The 18,949-nt window shown below is 39.0% G+C and overlaps 1 protein-coding gene across 1 annotated transcript in view; it reads left to right on the top strand.

Moving 5' to 3' along the window:
• LOC124612759 (ribose-5-phosphate isomerase) overlaps nucleotides 1–16,476 on the top strand; it is a 30,600-nt gene extending 14,124 nt beyond the window's left edge. Inside the window, exons 4-8 of the mRNA XM_047141153.1 lie at nucleotides 3,724–3,839; nucleotides 6,281–6,414; nucleotides 8,002–8,143; nucleotides 12,244–12,346; nucleotides 16,104–16,476. Coding sequence (XP_046997109.1) covers nucleotides 3,724–3,839; nucleotides 6,281–6,414; nucleotides 8,002–8,143; nucleotides 12,244–12,346; nucleotides 16,104–16,198 — 590 coding nt within the window. The 3' untranslated portion in view covers nucleotides 16,199–16,476. The remainder of the gene's footprint in view (nucleotides 1–3,723; nucleotides 3,840–6,280; nucleotides 6,415–8,001; nucleotides 8,144–12,243; nucleotides 12,347–16,103) is intronic.
• Nucleotides 16,477–18,949: the final 2,473 nt, after the last annotated feature.

The raw sequence follows: 18,949 nt of genomic DNA, 5'->3' as shown, positions 1-18,949 counted from the left end.
AGGACTTTTAGGGTGGAGGTTTTAATGTGTTGCATAGTGGCTGGCTTCTCCCTTTTATTCTCATGGTGAGCCAGCCAAGGTAATCTGCTTTCTTGTTTTTAATCTCTTCTCCCTGTTTCTTGCGATTCTCAGTGGTTTTCTTGTTGTGTTTTGTCCGTTGTAGTTTTTGTTGTCCTTCTGTTCCTTCCTTTCTCTTGTTATTGTTCCATACGTCTTCTTTGTTTTCTTCTTTCCCTTGACTAATTGTTCTACTGGGAACAAGGGTCCGATGACCTCGCAGTTTGGTCCCCCCCCCCCCCCCCCCCCATTTTAAACCAACCAACCAACCAAACTTGGATTCCAAAAAAATAAATACACTGCTTTAGCAACACGTGAACTTGTGGACAATGTGCTACAAACACTTGACAAGGAAGAATCAATAATTGGGATAGTATGTGACCTATCAAAAGCTTTTGATTTACTTGATCACAAGGTTCTAAAATTCTATGGAGTGAGAGGTATTGCATTCAAAGTAATAAAATCTTACTTAATGAACAGATACTAAAAAGTAGAAGTATTAGATGAAGAGAGAAATAAATACTACTCAGACATGGGGAAGATCCTAACTGGTGCGTCTCGGGGAAGTGTGTAGGATTAATGGCCTTTCTCATGAAATACAACAGAAATCCATACTGTTTAGTGGATGACACAAATGTTTTAATTAAGAGGGTGGATCTAGAACAAGCTGCACTTGGAGCTGAAAGTGTTACATAGACTCGATAACTGGTTTAGAAACAATAAACTGATATAGATTTTTTTAAAAAAAAAATCATAAGCTTTAAAAACAATTGACCAAAAAATAATGAGTTAATGCTAAAAATCAAGGAGAACAAACTTGATCAAGTACCTTGGGTAAAATTTCTGGGTCTTCTCTTGATGATAGATTAACATGGACAGAGCACATCAAGAGCATAAACAGTAAATTAAATTTGTACTGCTGTGCACAACAGAAGTTAGCCAAACTGTTAGTATTTAAGTCATTGGAATGATTTACTTTTCTCACTTTTAATCCAGAATGTCATATGGTATTGAACTGTGGGAAAGCTCAGTAAATAAGTAGTAGTTCATCATACAGAAAAGGGCCATACACCAGCCAAAATTTAAACTAATAAATGTTCTAACAGTAACGTGTGTGTGTGTGTGTGTGTGTGTGTGTGTGTGTGTGTGTGTGTGAGTGAAACACTAGTACATACTAAGAACAACATTAAATAATTTTAAGAGAAATGCAGAGGTTCATCAATATGAAACAAGAAACTGTTGAAAACTGAGAAAATCCAACACAGGACAAGTCATTGTGAGAAAAGTGTAACATACATGGGAATGGACCTATTCAATTGCCTTCTAAACAATATCAATCAAAGTAAAGAATATTGATGCTTTCAATCACACAGTCAAAGAAATACCAGAGAAAAATCTATTGTGTTCCTTAACTGAATTTTCTGATTATTACAAGGACAATCTAGGAATATGCCACAAGCAAAAGCAAGAAAACGGAAGTGATTCAGGGGAAATATCACGTAATTCTACATGTGAAAATAAACCAAAAAAAGGCCTGTGCACGCATGTCTGATTTTTTTATCATTACGGAACTGGAGCAGGTTGAAGACTACACACATCCATGAATGATTATGAAGACAAGCATGAATGTTACTTATTGAAATGCTGTATATGCACTGTGGTGAACAGAAGAATGGTGGGGCAGATGACTGATCCATCCTACAAGATGTGTTCAAAAGGTCCCCCACCCACCTCAGCGCACTTGTCAACATATAGGAGAGTGTGCTGTGTTGCATATGGAACATCACCTCTACAGGCAACAGCATTGCGGATGCAGGTGACAAGTTCTTCATATGTATCAACCTTTGTAACGTACACATCCCCCTTTAAAGCCCCCAGTAAACAGAAGTCTAATGGTGTTAGGTGGGGTGATCTGGCAGGCCGGTTAATGGGTCTGCCACTGCCAATCCACTGTTGAGCATATGTGTTATTCAGATACTGGAATACTCGTCTGGTACAGTGTATCAGTGATCCATCATGTTGCAGGTACATTTGCCATCAGTGCTCTAATGTCACGTCTTCCAAAAGTGCAGGTAGGTCTTCTATCGGGAAATGTATGTATGCTGCTGCTGTCATGTGATTTGGCAGCAGCACAGGCCTTTTCACCAGGTCATCAGTCTTACGACATCAGACATTCACTGACAACCTGACATGGATTCTTGTTTCCCTGGTGTCATGTAGAGTCTCTATCGCCCATGTGTGATAATTGTGTGTTCATGATACTACTTTGTGTACATGTAACCTCATCTGTAAATGAACTGTATTGCTTAACTTTTCTGTGTACAGCCAACCATTCACAAGAACTGTTGTCTGCTTATTGAGAAACCTGTGTGCAGCAGTTGCGTGGGTTGCACGTGGAATGGGTGCAAACCCTCAAGAGTGTAACTTACGCAACATTCGCATTTGTGGAATATTGAGCAGACGGCTAATGCGCCGTGTACTGATGGTGAGACTCCATTGTACCTTTGCAGTAATATCTTCCCTTTCCTCAACTGACTGGACAGCCTCTCACTGTGATAGTGCACTGGATAGTATTCCGGATTCATGCAATGTTTGCAAAACCCTGAGAAATACCCTGGCACAGGGGGTTTGTTGAGCAGGGAAATGTCTCTGGTACTCTGTCACAGCCACCCGGACACTGCTGTTGCAGTACCTGTACACAAACAACATATCTCCTTATTCTGGAAGGATGAATGTATGTGGCATGTTGTTATTCACGGACACAATGGACTTGTTGAATGAAACAACACTCAAGCACGACACATACATGGCCTCATGACTGCTGACTGATCCAACCCGTGATTGTGCATTGGGTACACTTGTAGCTGTTGCCTCGATGCTATGTCACAGTGCTGCCATCTGTTGGAGAACCCTCATATCTCTTTTAGGATGGATCAGTCATCTGTCCCACCATTATTCTGTCCACCACACTGCCCATGCAGCATTTTGGTAAGTAACATTCACACTGGTCTTCACATTCATTTGTGGATGAGTGTAGTCTTAACCCACTCCAGATCAAAAATTGGACACATGTTCATAGGACCTTTTTGGTTTATTTTCATCTGTAGAATCACTTCACAAATTGTGACATTACTCCTGTGTGTGTGTGTGTGTGTGTGTGTGTGTGTGTGTGTGTAAATTTAAACATACTGGAATCAGTCATACACTGTAAGGAAGAACTAAATAAGGTGTAAAGCTATATATTATGCTCTAATCTATGCTATAGATGCAGTAAATTGTAATTGTTGTCATTGTATGATCATAAGGTCAAGGCCTATATATAATGATGTGTGTATCAACTGAATACATCAAATGGTTGAATAAGTAAATAAATTAAGACCTTCAGATCAGCTTTTCCTGTCACGCTGCAAAATCGCAAAACCTTAATAAAGTAACAGATTAAAATTTTGAAAAGAACCCTTTACAACCAGTAAAACGGGTTATTGTGAACAGTTAGTGAAATGTGTGTGGGAAACCGTTTCTGTCATGACGTTTACAGTCACTGTCTGTTAAGAGAAATGCACTTATTAATTTAGTCTTCTCATGGCACAGTATTATGTCTTTATTATTTTATGTTACTTGTTGATTCACTTCTGTTCTTGTGATAAGCATAAATGTTTATTTTAGCTGAGAGAGTTCGCAGTGAAAAACTGGAAGTCACATGTGTACCAACATCATTCCAAGCAAGGCAGTTGATATTGGAAAATCAGCTGCGACTTGGAGATCTAGAAACTCATCCCAAAGTAAGTGCCTTTTATGCCAGAGCTAATGTATTGGCTATTAATAGAAAAGAAGACAATTATACCTTTGCTTCTATTTATTTGGTTTCAAAATATTCTTTGGGAAATATAGTTTAAAAAAAATTATTGAAATCCGTGTACACAATTACCTCAATTTTGAGATTTTGTATGTCCTCATGGACATGATGGCTAAAATATTTGTCAATTCAAATCTTGAGTTAGATCCCTGTTTTCTCTGTATTCAATAAACTTTCCAAATTGCTGAATAAAAAAATGAGGGTGTTAGCAATCTGACAATCAGAAAGCTCGGTATGTATAAAACAGACCAGTACTTATTGTCAGGAGACAAAATGTATAGTACTTTCAATAAACTCAAACAAAAGTAAAAGTTACACACTATCTATATTTTTGAACAGAGGTTGAAAATACCACTTCAGTTGTAAGGTTATTTTTATTTTTCAGCTGTTAAAACACAGTCAGTTTTGGGCTCTTACATGCTCATCATCAGGTGAAAACAGACAAGAGACCAAAGCTAATAATATTTTTTTCATGCAATTGTGCAAGCAAACAAAAAACGAGTGCCATATAACATTTTAGAAAGTAGTGGTTGAGCTAGGTGCTGTGAAACCTAAGTCAATGGCCAAGTGACACCAGACAGTACTACAGATGACTGCCTGGATAAAGAAATACGCAATGAACACTGGGACACTTACACTCTGTGCTGTGACCCCAAGCACCACAATGGACGTGTACATGATGCAATGTATCACCAGTGAGAGCAGAGTATAGAGTTACATACACGAAGGGGAAAGCAAACTGGTAAACCAGAGTGGCAAAAGTACTGCCATCTGATTGCCGACAGGAAAAACAAAATGGGGCCAACTAGCCCAGCCTGTTCACAATTTGAATTAGTGATTTATATTCAAAATGAAAAACCCATCACATAGAAAGTTACATGAAAAGCATTAAAGTACATTATGAGTGGTAAAGGAACATGTTGAACAGGGCAGTACTGTAGTAATACTAACAGGAAGCCAGTGACATAAAGTTTATGTATAAATTGTAAAACACATAGAATAACATGCCACAGACCTGAGTTAAAAGAAGATACGTATATGCCACTCCTATTAAAAAGCACCTTGCTGCTGAACAAAAGTGGAAGGTCACATCAAATTACAGGCATGGAAAGGGAAAAATTTTCTTTGTGCTTGATGATTTATACATAAAATTTATGTTGCTGGCTCTCAGTTATTTGTACTACAGTTCTGTACTGCCATTTTCAATGTGTTTCTTTACCACTCATAATGTACTTTTAACACTTTCGGTGTAATGTTGTATGTAAATTTTTTTCCTTCCGTTTTGAATGTAAATCACTAATTCAAATTGTGAACAGCCGGGCTAGTTGGTCCTGCATTGTTCTTCTGGTCAACAGAAGGTAGTACTTTTGCCACTCTAGTTTACCAGTTTGCTTCCCTCTTTGCGTATGCTACACCATGCTCTGCCCTTGGTGGTGATACATTGTGTCCTGTACTCATTCTCCACAGCTCTCAGGGTCACAGCACAAAGTCTAAGTGTCATGGTGTTCACTGCACATTTATTTACCCAGGCAGTCATCCGTAGTATTTTCGGGTGTCGCTTTGCCATTAACTTAAGTTTTAATGCACCTAGCCCGACCGCTGTTTTCTAAAATGTTGTATGGAACTTTTGTTTTGCTTTTTTACGTATGTTATTGTGTGTGAAAGCTAGTATTAGCTTTGGTCTCTCGTTTATTTTCAGTATAACACCTGATGATGGGCATGTAAGAGCCCAAAACCAGTCACATATTAACGGCTGAAAAATAAAAAGAATCTTACAACTGAAGCAGTATTTTCAACTTTTGCTATAAAGCTCGTTTGTGGATGTTCCTCTGGCAGGATTTCTTTTGTATATTTTTGAACTAATAGTTCCTTTGTCAGGGAGGAGAGAGGGATAGGAAAGGCAGGTTACTTGGACCCCAGGATGAGAGAGACCCCTTGTTGTGGGAACAAGGCTAGACAAAGAGGTGTCAGGAGGAGTTTAAAGATGTGATATGTTGGTAAGAACTGTACAAGCTTCAGTCTAAAAGATGATAATGACAGAGTAAGAAGTAAAGGTTAGATTATGGGGAGAAGAGATGAACAGTGCAAATAAGAAATATGACAAGAAAAGTAAATCTGTCTCATATTTGGTAGTTTTCTTAACTGAATTTTTCTTTGGTACAAGTGAGTATATAAACAACACTCTCATCATGTTGAGTTTAATGGTAAGTAGTGGTATCTTACCTTTGTGTGAAACAATGAATTTTGAATATTATTATTCTGGTATTTATTAAAGGTAAGTATTGCTTCCAATGCCAAACTACCATTTGATAATACCATAACTATGGATAATATGTCAATATGTTGCAAAACATTTATATCTTTCAGTTGGACTGTGCTATTGATGGAGCTGATGAAGTGGACGCTGACTTGGTTCTTATCAAAGGTGGAGGGGGTTGCTTAACGCAGGAAAAAATTGTAGCTTCCTGCGCCCAAAAATTCATTGTTATAGCAGATTACACGTGAGTAATGTTAGAAAATGTGTGTTTCCTCTTACTATGCCAATAATGTAAATTATGATTTAAGAACATATAAGATCTTAACATTAAAGCAAAATAGTGAGTGGGAAACATCAGTCACATAAGGACTCAAGGTGAAAAGCTCTCAGCTTTCACATAGATAGAACTGATACCCAAGGAATATTCATTTATTGTAATGATGGTTCATGTTGCACAGCAATGTAAGTAAAGTGTCAACTTGGTCTATGAAGTAGTTCAAAGGGATGAACAAAGAATACTGTAATATTGTAAAATTAATTTTTTTGGATTGCCATTGCAGTGCAAATTCAAACAAACATCATGAAGGTTTACAAGGAACCTGCTCCTTCATGTTCAATAATTATGGAATTGATAGTTAATTAAAACATAGTCATACGTCTCTTGAAGATGATCTACATAAAGGATGATATGAGAGTGAATTATCGATAAAGTGCACAATAAGAATCCTGAGGACTGGCAGTTGAAGATGCATCTCGAAAGAAATATATGATGTCATCGGGTGGAATACTTGTAAGAGATATACGACAGTGCACCTACTCACAAAAGTGCTTTTCTAACAGGAATCTTAGGGATTTAAAATATGAAATGTTGAAGCTGCCACCTTAATCAGACTGTTTGGCACCCATCCACCTTCTCTAAAGAAATTTCTGTCTGGAATATATTTTGGATCCAGTGAGTAGCTTGTGGTAGCTGTAGATATGTATTTTGCTGAACTTCCAGAATAGCATTTCAGGATGGATTCTGTTCACTGCAGAAACATTGAATACAGCATATTAAACCAGATGAAGAGTGCATCAGGAAGGTAATGGATTTCTTTTTATCCAAAACGAGCCTTTGGCTATCAGTCCTAGAACTTATCACCTTGCTCCCAAAAAAAGTGGTGAGATTGTATGTTCAACATTAATTTTACTTCAGAGAAGAAGCAGAGTTTACAGTGTAGTTTTATATACCTGTATACACGTGCAAAAAATCTTTCCTTCCCCACTCCCTTCTACTCGCCATACACACTGTGAAGGCCAATGTAGGTTTCAAAGGCTATGTGTCTGTCTAACAAAATGTATTTCTTAAAAGTAAGTGACAGCCTTTTCTCTCAGTCACTTACATTCCATTAGCAGTAAGTGTAAGAGGTACACTGCATGCATGTTAAGATATCACTCATCCGCCACAAGTATTGTACTGTTTTCTTTCATTCCGTGTCCTTGCTGGTTTTATTTTGAAAAGAATCAGCAGTATAATATTTCGTCCCTTTTTTCTAATGTATATATGTATATATATGTGTGTGTGTGTGTGTGTGTGTGTGTGTGTGTGTGTGTGTGTGTGTTTGTGTTTGTGTGTGTTTTCCCCATAACAATTTACAATATGGTCTTCTGAGTTTCTTTTCATCACTGCCTGTCTAAAGTGAAAATTTCATAAGGTATGGGAAAGTGTATGAAAGAAAAGGAAATAGTTGTAATGAATCAAGTCCATTGAACTTTAAATTTAGTTTAGATGTTAAAGTTTTTCCAAGTCATTTGTAAGGACTAAGTGGGATTAAAATAAACTGTCTTTCAGCAAAGACTCCAGTAACTTGGGAGACCAGTATCATAAAGGAATACCAATTGAAGTTATTCCCATGGCCTATGTTCCTATCCAAAAAAAGATAGTTGAACTTTATGGCGGTCCCACAGAATTGAGAATGGCAAAGGCAAAAGCTGTAAGTAAAATAAAAATTATATGTATCATTCTTACAAAAAATGTATTTCATTATGTTTGGAAACACATTTAATGCTCTCTCTCTCTCTCTCTCTCTCTCTCTCTCTCTCTCTCTCTCTCTCTCTCTCTCTCTCTCTCCCCCCCCCCCCTCCCCCTCCCCCTCCTCCCTCCCCCTCCCCCTTTTTTTAAACCATGTAGGGCTACTAACTTAACAACGAACCACTTTCTTTTATTATGTGTTTAAGACATGTTGTGATGCCAGCTAATGATTTACAGCAGTCATTGTTCTCCCTCCCTCCTTACACTCGCCCCACGCCAATTTCCATATCTCATTCCTTGTGGTATTATGAAGATGCTTTCTTTTGTTGAACCATTTCATTTCTATAGGTAAACATGTCCCTTCATCACTTGGGAAACAACGGAAGTGGCAGAAATACCGGACTGTTTTTATTTATGCACATTATGGCAGTCACATGGAGGGGGCTGGAGGGGAACATAGCATAATCCAGGTTACTTGAGGCAGTCTCAGTTGCCCTGGAGCAGTGATCCAGTGAGCATCACGTGTTCTGTTGTCACACAACGTCAGTTTCGCAGACATTTTCATGTGAGTATTAGGGGCAAATTCCATCCCGTAACACGGTTAAATTGTGGGTCAAGAACTTCAGATCAACTAGTTCAACAGTAAAACAAAAGCCTAAAGGATGTTCGAGGTCAATCAGAACACCAGACAACATTGAGCGTGTGAGGCAAGCCATGCCGACTAGCCCGCATTGACCTCTGCATAGACAAGTTGCTGCTCTTTCAGTGTCTGACCAAATACTGCATGAGGAACTACACCTTCACCTGTGTAAAACTGCAATTGTTCAAAAGCTTAAACCTCATGACTACACTAATCGTCAGAGATTTTCGGAACAAATTAGTGATCTGATGGATGATGACAAAATTCTTGTAAAGCGTGATAAGGCTCATTTCCATCTTGACGGATATGTTAACAAACAAAATTTTCACTATTGGTCAGACACAAAACCACAAGAGTTACGTGAACAACCCATGCATTGTTCAAAAGTAACAGTGTGGTGTGTGGGTTTACAAATAAATGTGTTACTAGGCCATACTTTTTGTGGAAGGAGGGCGAACAGATCCAGTAAACCAAGAATGTTACTTGAGAACGTTGGACACTTTCTTAATTCCTGAACTAAAAAGAAAACATCATGGTATGAAAAGATTTTGTCCCAACAAGTTGGAAAAACTGCCCACACAGCAAACGATGTGATGGGCTATTGGAGGAGGAAGTTTCGTGGCCACTTCATCTCTCATAACGGTGACGGTGCTTGAAACTCTCCCTACAGCAAAGCCTTTGTTCTTGTAACTCCCCTGGCCACAACCTATGCTAGCCCCTGTCCTCCACTTACCTGTCCCCTTCCACACTCCCACTCCAGCACTATACACACCCCCTATTCCGCCAATGAACTCACAGTCTCTCTCATTCTCTACTTCTCTCTTCTCCTTCCTCTATTTTCCAACCCCCACTCCAACCCCCACTCCAACCCCCAATCCAACCCCCACTCCCACCCCCCTCCCCAGCACAGCCTCCAGACTGCATCTGATGGCCCTATCATGTCCCCTTCGTGTCCTTGCACACTATGGACAACACATCATCTTTCTCAGACACCTATCCTGCCCCACGCCACTTCCTTACTCCCATCACCCTCATTGGATTACTGCTCACATCAGTTGCAGTCTGCACTTAGGCCACACTGGCTGGAGACAGTCTCTCTCTCTCTCTCTCTCTCTCTCTCTCTCTCTCTCTCTCTCAATATTGTTGATATTCTGTTCTGGACTTTCCATTGTTCAGTTTGCTATTTTATCACTTGTGCATTAAGAAATTTTAAAAAAATCCCAGAGTTGAGGATTGTTGAGGATTGTGAAGTATCATACCATGTTCACCTATTTAAAAATATGCAAACCTTTTTTGAGTATTCAACACCATTGCATGGAAAATTTCAGCTGAGCACCTGCAGCTGTTTTCAAGGACAATGAAGGATTGATACCAAAGTAATAATTAATGCTCATGTCAGGTTGCCTGTGACAGAGATTTCTTGATATGATATTATAAATGTCCAGTTTTTTAAAATACAGACTGAGGCTGTAACAGGTTATATAGGGAGTTGCCAATATACCGTGGTACAACATGCATGGTGTAAACTAAGATTCTGGGAACACTCCTAGGCTGCACAGTATTGAGGCAGCTGAGCAGCAGCAGGTACAAAACTGTCTTTGATTTTGAGCAGGGGGGGGGGGGGGGGGGGGGGGGCGAAGGCGGTAAATAGAATGTCCAACTATGAAACTAGCATAACCAAAAATTAAACGTATCCATTCTTCTCATGTATCATGGTGAACTTCAGATTCATATGGATGGAGCTTAGATGTTTTAGAAATTTGATTAATTTCTTCTAATGACTAAACTGTCATTGTATATCCAAAACACCATCTGTTTCAAAACTGCCAAGTTCACCACTTTCACCTGTCTTCCATAAAAAGTTATACCATCAGACAACTACACTAGTAGCATTAGTGACTGCTCAAGATAGTTTCTCAATTCAACTGTATTCATTAGCAGGCTAAAAACACTTTGATTAAATTCAGTTTTTTAGTGACGTCAACAAGGAAACATTAAAGTGAAATACAGGGTGATTCAAAAAGAATACCACAACTTTAGGAATTTAAAACTCTGCAACGACAAAAGGTTGAGCTAAGCACTATCTGTCGGCGAATTAAGGGAGCTATAAAGTTTCATTTAGTTGTACATTTGTTCGCTTGAGGCGCTGTTGCAGCTGATAAGATTAAAAGAATCGATTTCTGTGATTTTATCCTTGCTCAAATGGAAACAGATGAATCTTTCGTTTCAAAGATTGTGTTTAGTGATGAAACAACTTTCCACACTAACGGGAAAGTCAACCGTCACAATGTCTGTATATGGGGCACTGAGAATCCGCGGGAAACAAGTCAGTATGAACGTGACTCGCCTAAGGTGAACGTTTTCTGTGCCATTTCAGCCAATAAAGTTTTTGGTCCCTTTTTCTTCGAAGGTGCTACTGTATCTGGAGATGTTAGAGAATTGGCTGTTCCCTCAGCTCGAACAAGAAGCACAACAATTAATATTTCAGCAGGATGGAGCGCCACCACATTGTCACTTATCTGTCCGTAACTACCTGAACGTCAACTACCCGAGGCGATGGATCGGCCGCCAGGCAGCACTTCATCACTGGCCTCCAAGAAGCCCTGATCTTACCCCCTGCGATTTTTTCTTATGGGGGTATGTTAAGGATATGGTGTTTCGGCCACCTCTCCCAGCCACCATTGATGATTTGAAACGAGAAATAACAGCAGCTATCCAAACTGTTACGCCTGATATGCTACAGAGAGTGTGGAACGAGTTGGAGTATCGGGTTGATATTGCTCGAGTGTCTGGAGGGGGCCATATTGAACATCTCTGAACTTGTTTTTGAGTGAAAAAAAAATCTTTTTAAATACTCTTTGTAATGATGTATAACAGAAGGTTATATTATGTTTCTTTCATTAAATACACATTTTTAAAGTTGTGGTATTCTTTTTGAATCACCCTGTATTTCTTCCCACTTTGTCAACTTGATTCATATTCACTTTTTACTCAAGCACCTCTTGTTAATTCCTTAACATTGATGACAAGCAAGTTCAAGTCACACACAGCGTAATTACTTGAATCATGTGCTAACTTTTACTTTTTTGGTTTGTAAAGAACTGTATTATTGTTGAGCATTGTATTAATTTCAGTGACATGTGGTCCACAATTCCTGCCCACAACCACACCTTTTCAGATTTTGATGGTTAATAAAGTGATGGAAATAAAATTGTCAGATAATTTAATGAGCTTGGATAACCATTTTCATTCAGATATTATATGGAATCCTTATATTATAGTCACTGTGAAGCTTCCAGCTTTCCATTGAAGCAACATTTTTCTTCATTGAATGTGTGATCTGTTTGATGCCTTAATTGCTTGTAATACATTTTACCAGATTCAAGTAGAATGGTACTGATGTATTTACATTTGTTTACAAGGGTCCTGTGGTCACAGACAATGGAAATTTTATTCTTGACTGGAAGTTTGAAAAGGGAAAATACGATTGGGCTTCCATCAACTCAACTCTGAAAATGATTCCAGGTAAGATGTATTTTGTTTTTTTCAGTCTGATTACAGATTATGGATTGTGTTCAGTTTTTCTCCTGTAGCTCCTGCCTGATCAGACATTTTGCTTCCATCTGTCAATCAAGTCACTAAGTTTTATGTTCTTTATTGTAAGGTTCGAGGCGAATAATTGATAATTCATGAGTGATGATTCCTAGGTACTATATCAGTACTCTTTATTACAGAACCACAGAATTAAGTACCGTTCAACTTGATGCATATTTAGAAATACACCACTAAAAGATCATCCTGATCAGATACAAGTAAAACACAATCAAAAGTCTGTAGTGATGCTGGTCGCAACAGTCACTGCTAAGCACAAGTACCACTAGTTAAATTCCATCCCTGCTGGCTGCTGGAGCGGTATCACGATGTGGTGCAGATGCAATCCCCAGGCTGCATGTCGACTGACAGAGCTGTTAAGGTTGAAGAAGTAGGATTGCAGGAAGAGGTTGGCGTGGGCTTATTGGGAGCCCAACATGAAGCTGCAGCATGGATGCAGCTGGTGCCCAGTGTGAACTCGATAGAAGCTTGGCATGAGTCCAGTGGGAACTTGGCAAGAACTCTAACGTATGGACCACCGGAAGCAAAGCCCAGAGCTGCGAACAACCGCATGCTAAATGTCTGGCAGTGACTTACATATGCAACAGCCAGATGAATGTCTGCGAACTCGTGACGGGCATGTGACTCGCAGATGAAAACTAGTCCCTTCAATTGCAGTGTCACCATTGCTGAAGCGTGCACTGCACATGAGCGATGATGGCGCACCTGGTAGTGCCTGGTAGCGATCATGGTCTCAGCAGATTGTTTGTCAGCAGTGGAGTGTCCTTAACATGTGATGCACTTACAATTCTTGTAAACAGACTTTAGAAGGAGAAGTGCCTGTACCACTGAAAACATGCTACTCACAGGTTGGAGACGTAGTGCCGAAAACTAACATAGCCAGCAAAGAGCATGGTGACAAAGTAAAAGTTAATTCTCAGCTAGCGAACACTACAACACTACATTTTTCAATTGTTTCTTTTTTCTACTTTCAGTGGCTGGCCAATGTAAAATACAATCAATCTTCGATATATACGAGGGTTGGAACTTTAATAGTGGCAACTATTTATTTAAATCTCGTACAAAATTTACATGTTTCAAGGTTTTACTGACCTTCAGAGTAGTCACCAGCATTCCGGGTTGTACGGCCGTGGTCCATGGAATTCCTCTATCCCTGACGTTTCATCTAAAGCTACGTTGGACATCTTCGGAAGTGCTCCTGGTTGTGCTGAGTCTTGCCGAGTCTGAAAGACTCAGCACAACCAGGAGCACCTCCTAAGATGTCTAACGTAGCTTCAGACGAAACATCAGGGATAGAAGGGTTCCATGGACCACAGCCATACAACCTGGAAGAATTCTCGACACCTGCAGAAAGTGTCGTCACTTCTGTCTGTATGCTGTTCATTTTTGGAACACAACCTATGACCAGCTTAGAGACAGAAGTGATGACACTTTCTGCAGGACTTGACCATCATTTTGCAGGACAATGCTGAAGCACGTAGTGCATGCTGTTACTGATTTGTGACTGGTAGGGCTGCTAAGTGCTGTACCAATTACTGCACTCCCTCGACTTAAGACCTCGTGAGTTCAACTCACTTTCTAAACTGAAGAAACACTTCACGGCATTCACTTCAGAACTGCTACAAATTTGTCAGGCAATAGACCATGGTGCTCCAACTGTCAACACAACTTGCACTGCTAAAGTATCCTACGACTTCCACATCGCTGGCAATGGGTTATACGCAATGCTGGTGACTACTTTGAAGGTCAGTAAAACTTTGAAGTACGTATCTATTTTGTACGAGCTTAAAAAAAAAAGTTGCCACTATTAAAGTTCCAACCCTTGTATTTTGCATGGATGAGTCTTTCCTGTACTGAGATTTGGAACTGTTTGGCTGGCAGTTCTAATGTTATATTCCTTCTCAGGCTATATTTTCAGTTTTGTTCAAAATAACAGTGTTTCACAGAGGAATACTCCAAATGTAATTGCCTGATATCACTATAAGTAAAATAAAAATAAGACCCAAACACATGTTAACAATATTTGTGTCTGTTAGAACAGACCTAAAAATTTAAGTAATTCTGTCTCAATATGAAGCTGGCCTGGGTGGTAAGCATGCTACCAGAAGCTCCACTTGAGAACAGAAAAATCATGTAGAAGCGGAATCTGGTGTGGTTAATAATGTATCTATGGGGGGCCAGGTGTGCATTTTGTGGGAATGAAGAAATAATTGATTTCTGGAAGTGGGTTTCCTTGGTAAAAGGTAGGTACTTAAGGTTACGAGTTGTCAGTATTGCTCAAAGGCTGGAAGCCAGCAGTGATAGAAAACCAAAGTTGTGTATTGGGATGCAAGTAGATAGACATGTGTGACCTGTCAAAGCCTACTTTGGCTCTGCTCAGTTTCTGCAAGATGTTTAGTAATGTTGATTAGATCATCAGTACTTTTGAAATAAGGCAGTAAAATTTATCAAATAACTCTCTGAAGTTATTCAAAATATACCTGAGAAACAATGTAACACTGTTGCACATTTGGAAATGAGGAGAGATCTTGAAAGTATTTTGTTTCAAGAGGTGTGGATGCTGAACTTGCCCACATTATTTGTTGCACTTTGTTAATTGAATCTGTACTATTCAGAAATCCATAAAAACAGAACGGCTGACACTAAAATCCCAGAAGCAGATAGTTTTAAAACCCTTAGATGCTAGAACTTGGAAGACCACAGTTGATGATTCGTAAGCAGAGGAGGAAGAGAGTGGGAATATAAATATTGATGATACAAAGATGGACTATGAAAAAGAAACAGTAAACTGTAGAACCACTACTTGCAAGAGTATTTAATGTGAAAATGAAATTGCAAGAGGGAGCAGTGTTAAAAGAAATTGGGGTGAATGGGGGAGGGAGAGGAGAGGAGGAGGGGGCAGGGGGCTTTTAGGAGTCGAAATAAAGTGAACAGGAGAAGATATATCAGGAAAAGCCAGGCAGGTGAGAGAAACAAGCACATGCTATCAATTATTTTCTCACTTCTGAGAAACTGAGGCTTTGGTGCTGGAAGGAGAAGTCCAAATTTCTCAGTTGATGAAGCTACCACCAAGGCCAAGATTATTAAGCTGCAAGGTGTGTGCTTGATGCAGTGTTGTATGATATTTGTATGGGCTCTCTCTGTCTCCGTTCATTCCTAATGGCAGTTTTGTGGTTGTTATTTTTTGACATATACCAACTGACATGGTACTAACTTATCTCTGCACACTTTCCTCTTTGCTATTTGATATATTTTTTCCCTGCTTCATATGTAGACTACCATACTTTTCTTTGCTTTTCGTTGTGCTCTAGAATCATCATTCACTGCAATCTTTTCTTGTAGTATTGTTGTTGCAGTGTTTCCAGATTACATGTGACTTCTTTTGACATTTTAAACTTCTATTTTTTCAAAACCACATATTTTAGTGATTAAAAAACAAGTTTTTCAGTAGTAAGTTTTATATTCCAGAAAAGGGGGCTCTGTTTCTCATGCTGTGGTTAAAACTGTGACATGGCTCGGTTTCCTGTGCTATGATTAAAATGTGACATCAGTTCCTAGTTTGTGAAGACGTGGTCAGATTCTCTTGTGCTAGTCATAAAATGCTACTTTTGGGAATTATGTTATATGGGCTCAGACAGAAGTGTTTAATTAAACTATTTTTCTGTTCTAGGTGTTGTCGAGACTGGCTTATTTGTGAATATGGCAACCAAGGTATATTTTGGAATGGCTGATGGGAGTGTGAAAGAACGTGTACCTGCTCAGTAGGGTATGATGACTCGTCACCAGTAGCTTGCCATATTATGAAGACTGACAAAATGAGTGACTCTGTGAATCTCATAAAAGGACTGCAGAGCATTCTGACAATTTTAAGAGTAATTTTTTATATATTTTTTTTTAAGAGTGGTTGACAGTTGTGTTAGTGGGAAAAATGTTCAGAGCCTTATGGATGATACTGCAGGATATATTGACTTTGCCAGTACAATTTTTTAAAACTACTTAAAAGTTCTATGTCAAATCAAAATAAAATGTTATCATTCCTTTCATTTTCAAATGTCCACACATTGTCACTTTCATTAATGTCATTGATAATTTTTTTACATATTTCGTGACTTTTTATTGTTCATGTGGTAAGTATTCAGTTCCCTTTAGTGTATAGCAATGTTAGGTATGGCTGAAAGTTAACGTATCCAACGACTGTTCATGATCTCAGTTCATGCAAGGGTAAAACACTTTGTGAAGTTCATAGCAGTGAATAACAGAGCTAGGAACAGGTACATAAATAATTTGTTTCATGTCTGGCAGATTATATATTCTTATTCAGATAACATGTTTAGGTACCTTTCCTTCTCTTACGTGCCCAGGGGTTAAAAAAACAGATTAGTACCAGAAAAAGAATAAAAATAAAAACTGTTAGTGATAAATACAAGCAAATAATATGGAAACAATGAGCAACAAGTTGCACAAAAGAAATTTAATTTCTTTACTGGTTTTGGTCACTTAGTAACCTTCTTCACAAGGTTATGCCTATCGCATTATTTGCGAGTGTCGGCGATAACATGCATACAGAATAATGCCATGGTCAAGTAGTTCAGTGTCTGCATAACACTAGTACAAAGAAGTGAAGCAAAAAGTACAGACATCATGCCAGATGGCATAAACTTCTGAGGAAGGGCACTGAAGTGCCCGAGACCAACAAAAAAAATTAAATTTCTTTTATGCAACTGGTTGATTATTATTTCATTATATATGACTATAGTTGCTGGAGGTGGATAAAATACTAAGCTAATAATAAGTAAATAAACATTTCTGTGAGATGTTATTGGTATTGTCCTCAGGACAACAGCAAATCATACCTTGATATTACATTTAAAATGTGAAAATACATTGTCCTCTTGCATGTTATATGTATATTAAGATAGATAATTATTTATAACAATATAAGGGTACTAAATAGGGAACACACACAGGAAGGACAAAGAGTTGCATAACAGTCTAATAGCACAAGCCTCGAGAGCTTTCATACTTTTGTGTAGCATGTTGTGTGGCTAAGTTAGAAGGACAAAGAGTTGCATAACAGTCTGATAGCACAAGTCTTGAGAGCTTTCATACTTTCGTGTAGCATGTTGTGTGGCTATATATATACACCCATCCGCACATACACAGACACAAGCAGACATTTGTAAAGGCAAAGAGTTTGGGCATTTTTTTTTAATCTGACTGCACCAGTATAGCTTATTTATTGGAGTTTCCTAAGTATAACATGTAATGATATAAAATAGAGGGAAACATTCCACGTAGGAAAAATATATCTAAAAACAAAGATGATGTGACTTACCAAATGAAAGTGCTGGCAGGTCGACAGACACACAAACATACACACAAAATTCAAGCTTTCGCAACAAACTGTTGCCTCATCAGGAAAGAGGGAAGGAGAGGCAAAGACGAAAGGATGTGGGTTTTAAGGGAGAGGGTAAGGAGTCATTCCAATCCCGGGAGCGGAAAGACTTACCTTAGGGGGAAAAAAGGACAGGTATACACTCGCGCGCGCACACACACACACACACACACACACACACACCCATCCGCACATACACAGACACAAGCAGACATTTGTAAAGGCAAAGAGTTTGGGCATTTTTTTTTTTTAATCTGACTGCACCAGTATAGCTTATTTATTGGAGTTTCCTAAGTACAGGGTGGCGCAGATGGATCGGGTGGTTTTAAAATACTTGTCAAACTGTCAATTGTAAAGGTATTGGATTGAAATAAAGTGCAAAATGTGTAGTTACAATGGAAGTTTATTGACAAAAAAATAGTAATGTTAGTTTTTAAAAATTACATCCATCAAATGCCCTCCTTCTCGAGCGACGCATTCTTGGAGTCGGTCCTTAACGTTCCGCATTGCCCGCTCAAGCACATCACCAGGAATTGATGTGATTTCGGTGTGAATTGCTGCCTTCAACTCCTGAATGGTCCGGGGTTTGTTCATGTAGACCCTTGCTTTTAAATAGCCCCATAAGAAAAAGTCACATACCGTGAGGTCCGGCGAGCGAGGGGGCCAATGGACATCTCCATTACGGGAAATCAAACGGCCAGGGAACAGAGCGCGTACAGCTTGCATTGATATCCTAGCGGTATGTGCAGTTGCCCCGTCTTGTTGGAACCACATATTGCCCATGTCGTAATTGTTCTCTTCAAGTTGTGGGAGAAGAAAATCTTCAATCATGTTCACATAACGCTGCGAATTAACAGTAACCGCCTGCTCCCTTTCATTTTCAAAAAAGTAAGGACCAATTATCCCTACCTTAGAAACCCCACACCAAACCGTCACTTTGTCACTATGGAGAGGCCGTTGGTGTAGATCTCTTGGGTTAGTGTCGGCCCAGTAACGGCAATTTTGCTTGTTTACGTATCCGTTAATGTGAAAGTGAGCCTCGTCAGACATCATGATAATCAGGTTTACATCTTCCAATAACTCCAACATCTGTTGGCTAAACTGAAGCCTTTGAAGATGGT

Source organism: Schistocerca americana, chromosome 4 (assembly GCF_021461395.2).
Source record: "Schistocerca americana isolate TAMUIC-IGC-003095 chromosome 4, iqSchAmer2.1, whole genome shotgun sequence".
Lineage (NCBI taxonomy): Eukaryota > Metazoa > Arthropoda > Insecta > Orthoptera > Acrididae > Schistocerca > Schistocerca americana.
The sequence above is the reverse complement of the archived record's forward strand: the minus strand, read 5'-3'. Positions and strand labels throughout refer to the sequence as shown.